This window comes from Peromyscus maniculatus, chromosome 23 (assembly GCF_049852395.1).
Source record: "Peromyscus maniculatus bairdii isolate BWxNUB_F1_BW_parent chromosome 23, HU_Pman_BW_mat_3.1, whole genome shotgun sequence".
Lineage (NCBI taxonomy): Eukaryota > Metazoa > Chordata > Mammalia > Rodentia > Cricetidae > Peromyscus > Peromyscus maniculatus.
Window position 1 is genome coordinate 8,992,302 of NC_134874.1, and position 18,519 is coordinate 9,010,820.

Consider the following 18,519-nt stretch of genomic DNA (forward strand, 5'->3'; position numbering starts at 1 on the left):
AGGGGGGTGGAGTGAGGGGGGGAGGGTGTCTTGGAGCAGTGGTTCTGAACCTGTGGGTCATGACCCCTTTGGCAAACCTCCGTCTCCAAAAATATTTACATGACTGTTCATAACAGTAGCAAAATTTCAGTTATGAAGTAGCAATGAAATTAATTTTATGGTCCGGGGGGTGGTCAGTACAGCATGAGGAACTGTATTAAAGGGGTGCAGCATTAGGAAGGCTGAGAGCCACCGCCTTGGAGGCTCGGTTTCCCTATCTGACGACACACGTCTTGGATCTCCAACATCAGATCCAAGTATCCAGCAATGGAAACACACTAAAGCCGGCTGAAATAGGTTTCCAATTTTGGATATGTGATCCTGGGGCTGAGAGGATTGACTCTGACATGGTGGATATTGTGTCCCAACCAAGAAACAGGCTCCGCCATCAGACCCCTGGAACTGAGTGGGATCTCAGCCTCAGACAAGTGACTGGACTTTTTCTCAGAGCTTTAATTTCCTCTCCAATCTCACAGGATTATAACGAGAGTGTAATGAAGTAAGGTGGGAGGGGGGAGAGGAGGCAGGGAGGAGCCTGGGCCAGAGTCAACACCCAGCGTCTGCTGCTGTGCCCACCAATAAACGTGCTTTGCTAAACACCCACCAGGATGGAGATGATGCTGATGGTGGTGATGCTGCTGATGGTGGTGATGCTGATGATGATGCTGATGGTGGTGATGATGCTGATGGTGATGATGCTGCTGATGGTGGTGATGCTGCTGATGGTGGTGATGATGCTGATGATGCTGATGGTGGTGATGATGCTGATGGTGGTGATGCTGCTGATGGTGGTGATGCTGCTGATGGTGATGATAGTGGTGATTATGCTGATGATGGTGGTGATGGTGGAGGTGGTGGTGGTGATGGTGATGCTAATGATGAGATCAGCTGATGGGAAAAAGTGAGAACCACTGCATGAAGCTGGTGGGAATGAAGAGTGGCACAGCCGGTCAGAAAAATGGTCCAGTGGTTTCTAGGGTGGTTAGAGAGCATTACCCCCTGGCCCAGAAATTCCACTCCTACTTTATGCTCAAAGCGTTGGAAACAGATAACCACACAGATGCTGGTTCCTACACGTTCCCCACAACACTGCGAACGCCAACACAGTGTGCTGCGTCCAATGGCTGTTGAGTAGAGAAACAAGCTGTGATGCCAATGTCGACCTCAGCCATGAGAAGGAAGCAGTGGGCCGTGCTGCAGTGTAAATAAATGATGCAGCCTGAGCCAGACCCTAATCACCATGCATGGCATGGTCTACCGATAGGAAAGATCCCACGAGGGCAAATCCACAGAGACGCGAAGCCGTGTCCTCGCTGTCAAGGGCGGGAGACAAAGAGAACAGAGGCTGACTGCTGATGGGGACAAGGCTTAGTTCTGGGTACGGGGTTCATCTTGAACTCCCTCCGTCGAGGTAGCCATGACACAGCACTGTGGACATCCTAGACGCCAGCGGGCATCACACTTGAAAGCCCTTCTGTGGGGCTGAGGAGATGATTCAGTGGGTGAATGACCGGCTGTGCAGGCTTGAGGGTCTGATTATAGCAGGTGGGGTGGAGCCCCTCACCTCATGGCAGCCAGAGCAGAGGACAAGGCCAGGAAGAAGGGACAGGAAGAGGCTGGAGTTGAGGTACATCTTTTGGGGCACCCCTGAGTGACCTCCAATGAGGCTCCACCTTCTGTAGCTCCATGGGTACTTCATAGCCTGTTCTGATTTAGGGTCCAACAGTGGTTGCAGCCATCAGATCGGATCATCCCTGGAAAAGCAAGATATGGCCAGAAGCATGCTGGGACAATCTCCCAAGCAATTCTTATTTCTTATTTAATGAACTTGGCTGTCAGGGTTATGATCGCAGTATATGCTCAGCAAATATTAGTGGCTAATAATAATAGGAGCTAATAACTCTCTCTCTCTCTCTCTCTCTCTCTCTCTCTCTCTCTCTCTCTCTCTCTCTCTCATGTGTACACACATCTATGGGTAGAGAGCCCTGTGGTTGGCCTCAGGCATCTTTTTTTTTAATCTTATCTACTTGGGCAGAGTCTCTTGTTAAATCTACAGTTTGCTATTCAGTTGAGTCTGGCTCACCAGTTTGCTCAGGGAATCCGGTAATCCAATGCTGGGATTACCTTGGGGCCACCATACCCAGCCAGCTTATAGGTGGATTCTGTGATCAGATCCTGAGCTCGTTAATTTTAGTCAAAATGGGGGCTGGAGAGATGGCTCAGAGGTTAAGAGCACTGGCTGTTCTCAGAGGTTGAGAGCACTGGCTGTTCTTCCAGAGGTCCTGAGTTCAATTCCCAGCAACCACATGGTGGCTCACAATCATCCGTAATGAGATCTGGTGCCCTCTTCTGGCCTGCAGGCATGCATGTAGGCAGAACACTGTATACATAATAAATAAATAAATGTTTAAAAAAAATTTTAGTCAAAATGATACAAACCAGAGTCACCTGGGGAGAGAGACCCTTAGTTGAGAAACTGCCTCCATTAGATTGGCCTGTGAGCATGTCTGTGGGGTATTTTCTTAACTGATGTGTTAGGGTCCAGGTCACTGTGGGTGGTGCCACCCCCAGGCAGGTGGCCCTAGGCCAGTGGTTCTCAACCTTCCTTAGGCTGCGACCCTTTCAATACAGTTCCTCATGCTGTGGTGACCCCCAGCCATAACATTATTTTGTAGCTACTTCGTAACTATAACTGCTGCTGTTGTGAATCGTAATATAAATATCTGATATGTAACCCCCCTCAAAGGGGCTGAAGCCCACAGGTTGAGAACCACTGTCCTAGGTGATATAAGAAAGCAGGCTGAGCAAGCCATGGGGAGCAAGTCAGTAAGCAGCACCCCTCCATGGCCTCTGCTTCAGTTCCTGCCTCCAGGTTCCTGCCCTGCTTGAGTTCCTGCCCTGACTTCCATCAGTGCTGGACTGTGATGGGGGAAATGTAAGGCAAATAACACCCTTTCCTCCCCGGGTTGGTTGTGGTGTTGTTGGTCCTAGCAGCTAAAAGCAAGTGAGGACAGGGCCTGATGCTCGTGGGGCAAGCCCTTTATGGACTGAGGTATCTCTGTAACCCCGGAGAATAATTTTACACAGTATTTTTAGTGTGCCCACGTCTGCCCTGTAGCTGGTCACATGGGGTCAGCCATGGAATTTTCCACTTGGTGCTTCATGGTGGCCCCATAATCGTTTTGGACTTTGGAGTCTTTTAGATCTTTGGATCAGGGCTGCTTAACTCATAATCATAGAAGCCGCCGTCGCCGCTGCTGTTTCTATTCTTTAACTTACTGTGAGTCTGGAAAAAAAAAATCTTCAAGCTGTATCTACAGATCCTGCTTCCCAGCCGCAAGTTAGAATGATTTAAACAGCAAGCACTTGGAAATATGCAGGGGACTTCCAAGCCCCAGTAGGCAATCCTGGAATGGTGAGGGTGGGGTCCACCCCTTCGCAGCTGCCTCTGAAGGGCTGAGGCGTGCGTGACGCTGGCTCTGAAATCCAGACAACTTCTAAGCTCATGCATTTGCCTGTTTATATGGTTTCAATGGAACGGGACAAAGCAGTCAGACACTTGCCTAGACTTTCTGAAATCATTTTCTCTCTCTCGAATGGCGTTTTACTTCTCCAGTCCCTTATCAGAGAATGTCAAAAGGAAAAAAAAAAAAAAAAACACCCTATGCCTTGAAATGCCTTTAATCAGTCCTCAGACCTTTCATTTTTTAAAATCTATTCCCTTCTCTCCGCCCATCTCAAGACTTGAAATAAAACGATTTTTCCAGAAACGGGTGACAGGAGGCAAGGGTGACGATTAATAACCCCGGAGCCCATGCCACCACACCTTCCCTATTTAAAATGAAAAATTACCTTTTTTCCCTTTAGACTTTATTAAAAAGAGGATCAAAAGTGGGGGGTTCTGATAGCATACAGCCCATCATCGAGGCGCTTTTGAAGCCTCTCTGCTTTGGAGTCGGCTCTGCTGGCTGAGCAGTTTGGATAATGAAATAAAACTGTGCGCAAGCACTTCTTGGGTCCCGAACTTCTGATTTTTGAGCCTTTGGGTGTGGAGAGGAAGCAGATTTGCCTGGGATGAGAATGTGCTGGGGGGTGGGGTGGGCTTCCTTCCTTCCTTCCTTCCTTCCTTCCTTCCTTCCTTCCTTCCTTCCTTCCTTCCTTCCTTCCTTCCTTCCTTCCTTCTCTTTTTAACTGTGAAGAAATACTTCAAGAGGACGACTCCCTGAACCCGGTGGAGTGTCTGTCTGTCTGTCTTTGGAGGAACAGTGGGTCTTGGGAAGCATTGGGTCCCCACACAGCAGCAGGATATTGTGTGAAGGCATTGATCTCCATCTACTAAGGGATTTTGATCAAATCCTCTCACTCATCTCAAACTTGATTAAGTAGGCCAGTGACCCCGCCTTCCAGGAAGACAGAGCAACTGATCCCCTCACTCTGAGAACCTGAGGTCAGCCACCGTCTCCCAAACGTTCTTTTCCCTCCTATTTGTTATATTTTAAATGATGTATTTGTGTCTGAGTGGGATGTATACGAGAGTGCAGGTGCCCTGAGAGGCCAGAAGAAGGCGTCAGATCCCCTTGGGGCCGGAGTTACAGATGGTTGTGAGCCTCCCATGTGGGTGCTGGGAACTGAACTTGCGTCCTTCATGACAGCAATATCCTGTTTTGACCATTCATTCATCTTTCCATACCCAGCTCTCAACCCCTTCTTGTTTAAGACAGGAACATGGGTAGTTCAGGTTGCCTTCGAACTTGCCACTTAGCCAAGAATGACCTTGAACTCCTGATCCTCCTCAGTGGGGTTCGAGATATACAGTGTGTGTCAGGGTTTGTTTGTTTGTTTGTTTGTTTGTTTTTGAGACAGGGTCTGTCTGTGTGTAGCCCCGACTGGCCTGGGACTCACAGAGATCTTGCCTGCCTCTGTGCTGGGATTAAAGATGGTGTGATATGTCAGCTTTAATAACTCCTCCTCAGTGTTTAGCACACATGGATCCTTCCCCTGGGGGGCTTACTAGGGATGTGGTGCTTTAACAGAGCACACTAGCACAAGTCCACACACTCACAGACCCCAGGGCTTGGAGTTAAGCAACAAAGCTTAGGCTCCACCCTCTCTGGGGGTCTGATCCCCGCCCCTCCCTCCCCTGGATCTGGTGGGTGACCGTTAGCATCCTCGCATCCCTTGGCTTGTTGCTACATCCCACGAGGCTCTCCTTCCAACATCACTCTGCCTCTGCATCCTCTCTATATTGAGACAGGGTGTCAGTGTGTAGCCCAGGTGGCCTGGGATTGGCTGTGTAGACCAGGCTTGTGATCTTCCTGCCTCAGCCTCCTCCTGCCACCAAGCTTGTCCCCTCCCCTCTTCGTACAGCTATGGCCGATCAGGGATGACCTTATCCAGAGTGAGCTCAGCTCAATTCCATCCGCACGGACTTTGTTTGCAAATAGGGTGTTGGGGTAAAGAGGCCCACCTGTGGCGTTGCTGGGTCCTTTCTCTTACAGCTCGGTCCTGAGGTTGAAGCCAGGCCACATGTCGCTCCCCGAGGGTCTGTGTCTTCCAAATCTGCTCTTTACATTTGTTCAATGCAGCATTTAGCTGAGAACCCAATCCACGTCCATTTACTGTGAGTTGCCTTTGAGACCGGCTCTGTTCTTTTTGACAAACTTCTGGAAGACTTAAAAAGTAGACAATGAAACAGCAAACCAGCTCTTCCTGCCCCCAGACTTCTGTCCCCACTGGTCCCTCAGCCTGGAGCACCGCTCTTCACTGTTGGCATGGTGACCCTTCTTGTTCTCAGCAGCTGATATGTGGTCTCCTGGGGCGGGGCATTGTAATCGGACTTTTTGTTGGGTCCATTAGCTCCCCAATAATGACCCAGAAACTTACTAATTATCAAAGCTCGGCTGATAACTTAGGCTTGTTTCTAACTAGCTCTTATAACTTAAATTATCTTTTTTTTTTTTGTTTTGTTTTGTTTTTCAAGACAGGGCTTCTCTGTGTAGCTTTGGAGCCTATCCTGGAACTCACTCTGTAGACCAGGCTGGCCTCAAACTCACAGAGATCCACCTGCCTCTGCCTCCTGAGTGCTGGGATTAAAGTGTGCCACCACCGCCTGGCTAATCTATGTTCTTTTATGTGGCTCAGTTACCTTTACTCGGTATTGCTCATGCTGCTTGCTCTGTGTCTCCTGGCATCCCCAGGGCCTTTTCTCTTCCCATCTTCTTCTGTGCCTGGAAATCCTACCTAGCTATTGGCCATTCAACTTTTCACTAAACCAATCAGTGACACATCTTCACAGTGCACAAAAAGATTATCCCACAACGAGGCATTCCCTAATCACATCCTGAGGAAGGCTCCTTCACTCCCCTCTTTCCTCTGACTCCATCTGTCCTTCCTCCCCCCTTCCTGTTTTCGTGGTGCTGGGTATCAAACTAGGGCCTCAAACATCCTAGGCAAGAGCACTACTCCTGAGTCTCATCCCAAGCCCTCCAGTTTCTTTTTTTTATTTTATTTTATTTTTTTAATTTATTTTTTTTAAAGACTTATTTATTATGTATACAGTGTTCTGCTTGCATGTGTCCCTGCAGGCCAGAAGAGGGCACCAGATCTCGTTACAGATGGTTGGGAGCCATCATGTGGTTGCTGGGAATTGAACTCAGGACCTCTGGAAGAACAGCCAGTGCTCTTAACCGCTGAGCCATCTCTCCAGCCCGCCCTCCAGTTTCTTAACGGAACTGTTTGCTTTGGTTTTGGTGGTCTGGGACAGGGACTTGCTGTGTCACTGGGGCTGACTGACGATTTTCATTGGGTACCTGTGGAGCCACATACAGTTGTAAGAGAAGGTCATAGGGGGTACCTGGAAGGCTTCGCTCAGTTTCTGTCAATGGTCACGTCTTGCTAAATGATAGATGCACAACCAGGGTACTGATACGGATGCAGCCCAGTGATCTTGCCCAGACGTGCCCAGCGTTGTGTGTATGCATGCACGTGTGCTTGAGGTGCATGTGAGTGTGCATTCCGTTCTGTATAATGTTCCACAGTGGACTCCCATGTCTATACCACTGTCAAAATAATGAATGGTATATCTCTCATCTGTTGCTATTTTATAGCCACATCTCTTCCTCCCATCCCCTCACCACCACCCCCACCTCTGGCATCTGCCAATCATGTCTAAAGAGTTGTTCCCCGTAAGGCTGTGGAAATGGAGTCAGAGAGTGAGCCCTTTAACGTTAGTCTATTTGTAATCCCTGGAGACCCACCTGAGCTCTGTGTGTGGGTCCTCGGCTCCTTCATGCAGCAATGCTGTGGCCATGGTTTGTGTGGACCATCTGTTAGCCACTCACCATCACTGACTACCACACACTGTTTCCCTCCCCATAACCACGTGAAAGGCCTCCAGGAACTCATCTGCTTGTCCCATCAAGTCTTGGGTCCGTGTTGGAGTCAGGTATTAAGATTGTTCCATAGGTGGGTAGTTTGAATGTCATTGCCCCCCCCAAAGCCCACAGGGTGTGGCACTATTAGGAGGTGTGGTCTTGTTGGAAGTGTGTTACCATGGGGGCGGGCTTGGAGGTCTCCTATGCTCACACTAGGTCTAGTTCAGCTCACTTCCTGTTGCCTGAACAGTATGTAAAACTCTCAGCTCCTTCTCCAGCACCGTGTCTGCCTGCACGGTGCCATGTCCCACCATGATGACAATGGACTAAAGCTCTGAACTGTGAGCTGCACCCAATCAAATGTTTTCCTTTGTAAGAGTTGCTGTGGTCATGGTGTCTCTTCACGGCAACAGAAACCGTGACTAAGGCAAGCAGCACCCTTGGCAATCTTTTAGAGCAAACCCTGACGCGGTTGGATGTTGGGACCCATAAAAGGCAGGGACTGACTGATTTGCTTTGTGAAGTCTTTGGGGTGTGGGCTTCGCAGCCATGAGGCAGTGGAAGGCAAGGCTGCTAAGTGGGGGGAAAGCAGGGAGATTTCAGTTTTGTTTGTGAGGGCCAAGTGGTGTGATCGGATGTTACAAATGTGCCTGTGATGTAGCACATGTGTGTACTGATGTGCATGTGGTATACTGAGCATCGGACATAGTGAACATGAGGTCTATGTGCATCTGATGAAACATGCCTATGCTATAATGTACTTATGGGCAGTGTGTGTCTGGAGTAAGGGGTACGTGAGGTGACATGTGTATGCTTTAATGTGTTATGGTCTGATGCGTATATGATGTGGTATGTGTGTGGTGCAGCATGTCTACCATAGATCATGTATGTGCTGTGAGGTTCCTATGATGGGACGTGCTTATGATATGAGGTGTGTATGATGCAGTACACAGGGCATGAGGTGTGTGCAGACAACAGGAGGTGTGTGTGATGCATTGCATATATAGCATGAAGGATGTGTGAACACACCATGTGAGCCACACACAAGGTGGTCAACACAAAGTGTGAGGTACATCGAGGTGATAGATACACAACACGAGGTGTGTAGGAGGTGTGTGTGTGCACATAGCATGAGGTGTGTGTGGCCTGAGGTGCATGGCGGCAACATGTATGTCATTTACTTAATGTGCAGGTGCCAGAGCATGCACGTTATGTAGGGTGCATATGTTGGAAGGTGCATTTGATGCAATGTGGTACACTGGACCCATGAGGTGACCTGTGTGTGCTGTAAGGCACATAGAACGCGACCTGTACGCCACATCGGGTGCAGAGGATGTGCGCTGCATACTGCATTGTGTACATATGATGTAACCTGCATGTGCGGTCATCTGTGTGTCGTGGCATGATGTGTGAAAGGGTGTGCAGACTGTGTAAAGGTGCACACGATACATTGTGCTGAGTGTAACCTGCTGTGATGATGTAAGATGCTCGTGGTGTGATGCATATGTGGTAAGGTGAGGGTGGCGGATCTCTGCCCAGGTGAGCCCACCTCCTTTCTTCTGGCTTACTTGCATCTCTCCAAGCGATATAAAGACTCACCTGCCTGCTGGGCGGTGGTGGTGCACGCCTTTAATCCCAGCACTTGGGAGGCAGAGGCAGGCGGATCTCATGAGTTCAAGGCCAGCCTGGTCTACCAAGTGAGTTCCAGGAAAGGTGCAAAACTACACAGAGAAACCCTGTCTCGAAAAACCCCAAAACAAAAAACAAAACAAAACAAAACAAAAAGGAAAACAACTTTGGGGATTTAGCACAAGGTCCTGAGGTCGGTCCTCAGCTCCGGAAAAAAATAAAAAAAAGACTCACCTGTTGTGACGTCAGATATGCATGATGAGACACATGGCGTGGTGAAGAGTGGATGGTGGATCTCTGTCCACAGCAAGCCTACCCCTTTGCCCCTTCCTTATGCGTGTCTCTCTCTGTTCCTTTGCTCCTACCCAGGTGGGAATCTCTCCAAACAAGACTGGATCATCCAGTGGCCCACCACGGAGCCAGGGCAGGACAGCAACCCTGTGTGCCCCCCGGAGTCCAGCCCGTGGATCCGCACCCACCTCTCCCAGAGCCCCAGGGTCCAGTCCAAATGTATCCAGCCCTTCTGTCACGCCAGCCCTACGCCCGGGACCCCTGTGTACACCCACGTGGACAGACTCACCGTGGATGCCTACCAGAGCTTGTGCCCGCCGCCGCCCCTGGAATCAGGCCACCGCTCCCTGCCCCCGTCACCCCGGCAGCGGCACGTAGTCCGCACCCCGCCTCGCACCCCGAATATCGTCACCACCGTGACCCCTCCTGGCACGCCACCCATGAGGAGGAAAAACAAGCTGAAACCTCCGGGGACGCCACCACCCTCCTCTCGGAAACTTATCCATCTGATTCCCGGCTTCACAGCCCTGCACAGGAGCAAATCCCACGAGTTCCAGCTCGGGAACCGTGTAGACGAGGCCAACACACCCAAGTGAGTGGGGTCAGTGGGTGTTCTGGGGTGGCCGAAGCCCGGGGAGCTGCTCCTCCGAGGAAGCCGGAGACAAACGGTCGTGTGTGTCTGTGGGTCTAGTTAACGGAAGTTGGCTTTGCGCTGTGTGTTCCGGGAAAGTAGGTTGGGAGGAATTTTCTGGAGCTGGCAATTACTCTTCACAGGATGGTCTTTAATATTTCTGAGGGTTGGTAGGGCATATCACAGCTTGGGGCTAAATTTAAGCTGTGGCCCATTTTAGTAGATAAGACTCACTGGGACGCAGGCAAGCCATCCGGTTAGTGTTGTCTGTGAGTACTTTTGGGCCACAATGGCAGGATTGGGTATGGCCCACTGAGTCAGAAATCCTTATCCTTTGGATGGAGGCAGAAGGGGGCTGGCCCCTGCAGGGTCTCCCTCCTGCTGGCCCCAGAAATAGGTAAAAGTTACATGGTAGCCTTGAAGTATCCGGTAGGCATATTAAAATGAGTTTTTAAAAATAAGCTATATGACTCTACCAAAAATCATTATCATTCCAACACAGCGTCAACGTAAAGTGTGGTTATGAAGGTAACTCTTTGTTCTTTATGAGGTCTTTGACATCCAGGGTGGGGCAGAAGGCCCCATGTGGATATGGGGGCTGGGCACGTAACAGAGACCACACCAAAGAATTAGGCAAGGAGTGATGTCACTCATGACCCCTAAGGCAGAGACCCCCTGAGTGCCACTCAGCAGGTGTGTGAGGAAGTGAGGCAGGGCCTCTGCACACAGGGGAACATTATTCAGCAGCATTGGAAGGGGGGGGGCACTTCTGACATCTGCTATGATGTAACGGAGCCGAGTCTGCAGACAGGAAGCAGAATGGTTAGGGAGAGAGAAATGGGGGGGGGCAATATTCAACGGGTACAGAATTTGGGATGAGGAAATTCTCTGATGACGGTTGGTGGTGTCATTTACACAACCCGGGAAGCGTTTTAACGCCTTTGAGGTTACGTTGAAAACTGCATCCCCTAGTTAATTTTCATGTTAAGTGCATTTTTTGCCACAAACAAGAGAGGTAGGGTCCTGTCATCCAGGGGTTCACAAACTGTGCAGGGCCAGGCAGTGAATATGGCAAATATTTTTTGGCCGTGCCGGCCGCATGGGTTTGTATTGTCACTGCCCAACAACCAGAACAGCCTGTCCACAGCAGGTAGGCAAATGTGCGAGGCCGTGCGCCAATAAAACTTTATCTATAAACACAGCTTCCAGCTGGTCTTGGCTGTGGTTTGTCTTAAGCCCTGGTGGAGAGGTCGTCTCCCTTCTGAGGTGCCGTAGAGAGGAGAGGGCGATTGGATGAAGGCTGTTCCAGCAGCTGGGAACCCGGCCTGGGAGACAAAAATCCCTTGGCCCCTCAGATGTTGAAGCAAACGAAAGAGGCTTTTCTCATCAGAATTCGAGTTGATGGTCATGGTTTCATGAGATCCACAGAGGCTGGGGCGTGGAGACCTGAGGTGAGGTGGTGGGAGGGAGTCCCAGGAAGGCTGGTGGTGAAATTACCAAGGACAGTGGAGAGCGGCCTGGGCTCTGCCTCTCACCATCCCTGTGTGAATTCTGAAGTGACTCTCACTCATCGGCCTGCAGAGTGTCTGGACCGATGGCATTTTTTTTTTTAAAGAAATATTTTTTAGCTTTTGAAATTAAAATATAATTACAGCATTTTCGCCTTCCAATCCTCCCATGCACCCCTGATCCCCCTTGCTCTATCCTAAGTTCATGGCGTCTATCTCTTTAAAAAATATGTATATATTCCTAAATATATAAATATGCCTGCTGAGTCCATACAATGTTACCTGTATGTGTAAGTTTTCAGAGCTGAGCATTTGGTATTGGATAACTGATTGGTGTGCTCTTCCCTGGGGAAGACTATTTCTTCTGCTCCCAGCATGCCTTAGTTATCTGTAGTTCTTTGTCTAGGAGTGGGGGCCCCAGGCGACCCATGGAACTTAAAAAAAAAAAAAAAAGATGTATTTATTTGTTTTATGTACGAGTGCTCTTTCTGCACATACACCTTTATGCCAGAAGAGGGCGCCAGATCTCATTACAGATGGTTGTGAGTGAACATGTGGGTGCTGGGAATTGAACCCTGGTCCTTTGGAAGAACAGCCATTGCTCTTAACCGCTGAGCCATCTCTGTATCCCCAACCTATGGCATTTTATCTGCACACGAGAGGCTGTCCTTCTGTGTTTTCAAGGCCAGCTTTTCTCCAGGAGACCTTGACTTTGTCTGACACACCAAAGCCACTCCTTCGGCAGGACCCGGCCCCTTCACAGGCGCTGGGATTCCCTATCAGGATCTGGTGGATCGGAAAAGCAGCAAGGAGAGGAACTGTGGTCACTGAGCTCTAACAATGAATCTGGGGGGATAAGAGCCGGTGGTGCTCAGCGTGTTTGGAGCTGGTCTTGGCTTCCACCGGGTGGTGTCCTTGGGATCTTGGTGTGGACTCTCGCTCTGCTCTCCTGTCAGTTGGAATATGTTCGTGATTTCACATCTGAGGTTAGGAGCCATTAGTAGATGGCGATGTCAGTTTTCACGGGCTGTGACCAGCATTGGAAAGAGGAAATTGATGGACGTAGAGGAGAATATATTGGGAAATATGGTGTGGTGCAAGAGTCAGGATTGCTTCTGTGGGACTTGTTCACACCCATGAATACATACAATTACACATATATGCAAATGAGTACACACACATATATATACATACACCTACGAATGAATGTGCACAATATATGCACATATACACATATATGCAAGTGAGTGCACACACATACATACATGCATACGTATACAAATGAATGTGCACAATATATACACATACACACATGCAAATGAGCGCACACACGCCTATATACATATACACACATATGCAAATGATGCACACACATATACAAATGAATGCACACATATGTGCACACATACATACACATTTATACCCACATATGCAAAGGACAGCACACATACATACACACAAACACATATATGCACACATGCATACACACAAGTACCTATACACCCAAGCATGAATATGCTTTTTCTGCCCTGCTTTCCCCTCTGAGAGCTCTTACTACTCAGGGCAGCTTTGGTTCTAGAATGATCCCCACAGGAAGTAGGTGAGAGGGCACACCTCCCCCTGCCGGCACGGTCTCCATGGGAACTGGCACGGTGGTAAGGCAGAGCATGAGGTCACAGTCACTCTGTGAGAAGGGAGGCCCCAAAGCTGCCGACTCCGTGACTTCTCTAGTGTGCAACCTGGGAGGCTTTGGATCCGATACAAACAAGTCTGGCGTTTTCAGCCACGGGTGGCACTTGGCACACGGGTGGCGTGAAACGTGTGATCTGGGCGGCTCCGAGTCCTCTCTCGGGCCTCTACAGAACGAACCGGTCTTGACCCCCAGCACTACGTAAACCACATGTAGTGACACACGCCTGTCACCCCAGCACCAGGAGGCAGAGGGTCAGGAGGTCAATAAGAGCCTCCGCCGGCCGCACAGGGAGTTCGAGACTGGTCTGAGCACCGGAGAGCTTGTAAAAACAAAACCGGAAAGAAAACAGTAAACAAAGGAGGACTCGAGTGGGCGGGGCCCTGTGATGGGTGGGGCCGTGTGGTGGTGGGCGGGACCAATGTGGTGGGCGGGGCCGTCACTTTCCTGTCTACAGCCTCAAGAGAACGTTGCCATCTTCATTTTTCTCTTCCTTCCTTCCTTCCTTCCTTCCTTCCTTCCTTCCTTCCTTCCTCCCTCCCTCCCTCCCTCCCTCCCTCCCTCCCTCCCTCCCTCCCTCCCTCCCTCCCTCCCTCCCTTCTTTTTAAAATTTACTTGTTGGTGTCACCGAAGACACATGCGCGTGTGAAAAGGAGTGTCTGTTCACCCAGAGGAATGCTGGGTACTGAGGAAGCTTGAAAAGTTCAGGAAGGGGGTTGGGGATTTAGCTCAGTGGTAGAGTGCTTGCCTAGCAAGTGCAAAGGCCCTGGGTTCGCTCCTCAACTCTGAAAAAAAAATGTTCAGGAAGTGTATAAAAGAAGACAGGGCATGGAGGTCTGTCCTGCGGCCTTTCCTTTCCTCAAACAATTACATTAATCAATCAATCAATTAATCTATCAATTATGTATGTGTGTGTGTGTGCGTGTGTGCGTGCGGGTGCGCGTGCGTGCGCGCACACCACAGCATGCATGTGGAGGTTAGAAGACAGTTGTTTTTTGGGAGTCAGTCTTTCCTTCCACCACATGTGTCCTGGGGATCAAACTCAGGTCCTCAGGCTCCCTGGCAAGCAACTATTTTTAGGGCTCCGTGTTGCTTCTGCTCAACAAGACCTTGAAACAGCGAAGGTTGAGAGTGATGAGGAAATCCCGCCTCCACCCCTGCCACATACGTGTGCTCGAGTGCATGCATACACGGACACACACGTGCACTCACTTACACACATTAATGCACACACATGTGCACTCACACAATACATGAATGTATATATTGTAACTTTTTGTTCCAAATCCTTTTTTTTTTTTTTTTTTTTTGGTTTTTCGAGACAGGGTTTCTCTGTGTAGCTTTGCGCCTTTCCTGGAATTCACTCTGTAGACCAGGCTGGCCTCGAACTCACAGAGATCCACCTGCCTCTGCCTCCCGAGTGCTGGGATTAAAGGTGTGCGCCACTGCCACCGGCTAGAACATTCTTTGTGTGTGTGTCTACTTTAGAACCCTGTGTTCCCGTAAGGCCCATGGCTCAGGCTTTCCCTGGCCCGAGGGGAACCAGGCTGGGAGGATCCAGAACCACTGACCCGCCTTGGCCGCGATCAAACCCGACTCCTCTTTCCTGCTAACTCCGATTTTGCGTCGGGGCCCTGTGCTTCTGAACCATCCATTATGTAAATTAGGTTTCGGGAGAGAGATTCTTGTCTATCTTAGAAAACTAATTATGTGCAAGTGTTTAAACTCGGCGACTCACACCTACGGATCGCGGTGCTAATTACGACAGGGCGAGCCGAAGTGGGGCGACAGCCCGGCTTCCTGTTCCCAGCGGTTCCTTTGGTGTTGTTCTGACACGGACTAGAGGGACCCTGGGGTCCAGGGCCGGTGCTGGCGTCGCTTCTGGTCCCCATGATGAGACTCATTCAGTGGGCGTGAGAACCGTCTTGGCTGGGGTCCCAGGGCTGAAGAGTCTTCCTCACGTGTTTAAAGTTCACTTGAGGATGTCGGGTCCCCCCACACCAGTCACAGCCACGCTGCTCGGCCACCAGTGCCAGAGGAGCCAGGAGGGCGAATTCTCACTGGGGAGGGAGGGAGGGGCTCACTCTACCTGAGGCTTCTCCTGAAAGTCCTGTCCTGTTGACTTGCTGCTCAGTTCCTGCCAACATTTTCTCCTGCCCTCCCTCCCTCTCTCCTGTACTCCCTCTATCTCTCCTCCCAACTTTCTTCCATCCCTCCTCCCCTCCATCTCTCCTCCTTCCTTTCCTCCTTGTATCCCTCCTTCCTTCCTCCCTCTCTTCATCCCTCCTCCCTCCTTCCCTTCTCCTCTCCATCCCCCCTCCCTCCTGTTCTCCCTCCATCCCTCATTCCCTCCTCTCCATCCCTCCTCCCTCCTGTTCTCTCTCCTTCCTTCCCTCTCTTCCTCCCTCCATCCCTCCCTTCTTTCTTCCTTCTCCATCTTCCTTTCTTTCTCTCATTTCTTCACCCCAAAGCTCTGGGGATCAAACCCAGGGCCTCTTGTACTGCAAACATTGTGCCTCAGAATTTCTTGGTGATTTCCAGTCACTGGTGTTTTTCAGGAGGCTTAGGATCCAGAGATTCGGAACATGCATCCCATCTGGTCGTCACTTCCCAGGGGCTTCTGCGGAGACTGGTTGCTGAGCCTTGTTATTGCTCTGCATAGGAAGTTCTGAGTCCTCCGCTTGCCCTTCAGTGTTGATAAATGCCCCTTTCTCAATCCCAGGCCCGGGATTTGACTCTGAGGAAACAAGACATGGTATTCAGGCGTGAAATTAATACTGTCAGGTGAATCAATATGAGAATCAGATTTGGAAGTAGAGAGAGACACAGATCCGTGGCTGTCACCCTGGTCTCTGACTGAGCAGGCATATGTAGACCAGGTGGCCATGGGTGGCCATGTAGCTGTGCTTTTTGCCTCCTGATGCGACGATCTGGACCCAGGGACTTGGCCATGGCAGGCAAGTGTTCTACCACAGCTCCCTCTGGGTAGGTGCAGATTGCCACCCAGGCTCCTTCAGCTGGGTTAGAAAGTCTCTCTGCTTTATCTTGGAGTCACAGGAGGTTAAGTTTGCGGTTGAAGTCACGGAGAAGCTCATATCAGGATCCAGCTGGCCGTGATTTTGTCCCCTTCTATAGGCAGGATGTGCTGACGGGTTGGTGACACCCACCAGCCTCCTGTGTAACCAGTTATAGCAGTACGGAGTCTTGTACCTAGAACCTGTGACCATGGGGACATGTGTCACTGGGTTCAACCCAACAGTTATTGAGTGTGAGGTGTGCCTGATCCTTGGCATGTTGTAGCTGACAGATTCTCACAGCCAACAAGAGAGGCAGTCAGCATGGGCTGAATGTCCTGCGTCTGGGATGCTTGCATCCGGAGCGGGGCGGGGACAAGGTGGGTGGCGGTTCAGACTTGGAGTTTTTCAGAGTCTCGTGTGCACAGTGCACAGTGAGATGTCTCGGAGGACTCAAGTCTAAAAATGAAATCCTTTCGTATCTTATATGTCCCTTAAACACACAGCTTGAAGGCAACCTTCTACCTCATTTATTTATTTTATTTGTGTGAATGTATGCATGTGTGTGTCTGTAAGACAGACAGCCTGGGTGTGGTTCCTCATGTGTCATCTACATCTTCGAGGCAGGGTCTCTTACTGTCCTGGAGCTCACCAAATCAGCCCCTGGTCAGCGAGCTTCAGGGATCCACCTGCCTCTGCACCTCACCCCCACTCCACAGCTATCAGCATGGAGCACCATGCCTGGTTGCATTTCTTTACTTTTTTTTAACATAGCTTCTGGGGATTGAACTCAGATCCTCATGCTTGCCAAGCAAATAGGTTATGGACTTAGCCATCATCCCAGCCCTTTATACTACATTTTGAATAAGTTTGCTTATGAAACCAAGTTTGCATGCCCCGAAGGATTGATCATCCCCGCGCTGTCATGTGAAATGCTCAAAGAGTCTTAGATTTGGGACATTCCAACATCCCGGATGCTCAGTGACTTGTAAAAACCTCATTGCATTTACATGGGATTCCCAGACATGAAATCAGCTCGGGGTTAGTTACAAAACCTACTACAGCATGCGTGGCTGCTAAACTGGGATGCTCAATAACATCTGCAGGGAGGAGGGCTCTGTGCTCTGCACAGGGTTCTTTCAAAGAGTCGTTTTGTTCTGTGGTTGGTTGACGCCTCCCGTGCAGACCCTGTGGTCGCTATAGGCGGTGTAACTCCAGCAGCTCATACTCTGGAGACCAGTGTCAGGCCTCGACCATGCCCTTTACTCCCCTCCATTACACATTTGTTGCTTCACAGCTTTGGGGATCCCTGTCCCCCCTGGAATAGCATTCAGTCGGGTTGTAGGGCAATGGAATGTGGATCTAAAGACCCACATGTCACTGCCTTTTGTAGAAATGGAAGGTGACAGTTTTTTTAAAATCATTTATGTGCATTCAAGTCTGTGTGTGCATGTGTGCATGTGTGTATGTCATTGTGTGTGCATGTGTGTGTGCATGTGTATGAGTGTGTGCAGTGAGTGTGTTGTGTGTGAATGTGTGTAGTGAGTGTGCTTGTGTGTGTGCATGCATATATGTGTGTGTCATTGTATGTGCATGTATATGAGTGTGTGCAGTGAGTATGCTGTGTGTGAATGTGTGTAGTGAGTGTGCTTGTGTGTGTGCATGCATGTGTGTGTGAGTGTGTGCAGTGTATAAATGTGTGTGTGAATGTGTGCATGTGTGCGTGAGTGTGCATGTGTGTGTGGTACACTTATCTGAGCCTGCGTGGGAGACGGGAAGTGAGCATTGAGTTTTCTCGGTCATCTTCCTCTTACTCCTCTGAGGCAGGGTCTCACCCAAAGCCTGGAGCTGGGTCGCAACCAGCATGACCCAGAGATCGTCTGGTTTCCTCCTGTACCCTCCCCCATCAGTGCTGGGCTTAGGATGTGTACCGCTGCATCTGTCTTTTATTAAAATGGGAATGCTGGGGATTTGAACTCAAGTTCTCGTGCTTGCTCAACAAGGGCGTCCTCTTACCTGCTAAGTCATCTCCCTCGCTCTCGTTAGTTTTTGATTTTTAACTATGTCTGGATTTGAGATCATGGATCTCCTTGCCTCAGCACATTGAGGATTGAGCATAGAGGTGTGTCCCTGTGTCTGCTGCAACTTGAGTTTATATCGCTGTGATTTATATCCCTGGAGGAGAGACAGGGTGCTTGCCTATTATGGGATAATGATTTAGACTTACACACTGCGGGCACTAAACAACTATGGGGGAGTGGATTTAAGAGCCACATGAGATAATTTAATACTTAAAATTATTTAATATTTTAACATTATCAGAAAAAAACAGGAATGACATCTA

At 49.8% G+C, this 18,519-nt stretch overlaps 1 protein-coding gene across 2 annotated transcripts in view; it reads left to right on the forward strand.

Moving 5' to 3' along the window:
- Ksr2 (kinase suppressor of ras 2) overlaps nt 1-18,519 on the forward strand; it is a 382,435-nt gene that overhangs the window by 138,827 nt on the left and 225,089 nt on the right. For both annotated transcript variants that reach the window (XM_015997400.3, XM_076561093.1), the window contains exon 4: nt 9,411-9,924. In XM_015997400.3, the coding sequence (XP_015852886.1) occupies nt 9,411-9,924 (514 nt within the window). The remainder of the gene's footprint in view (nt 1-9,410; nt 9,925-18,519) is intronic.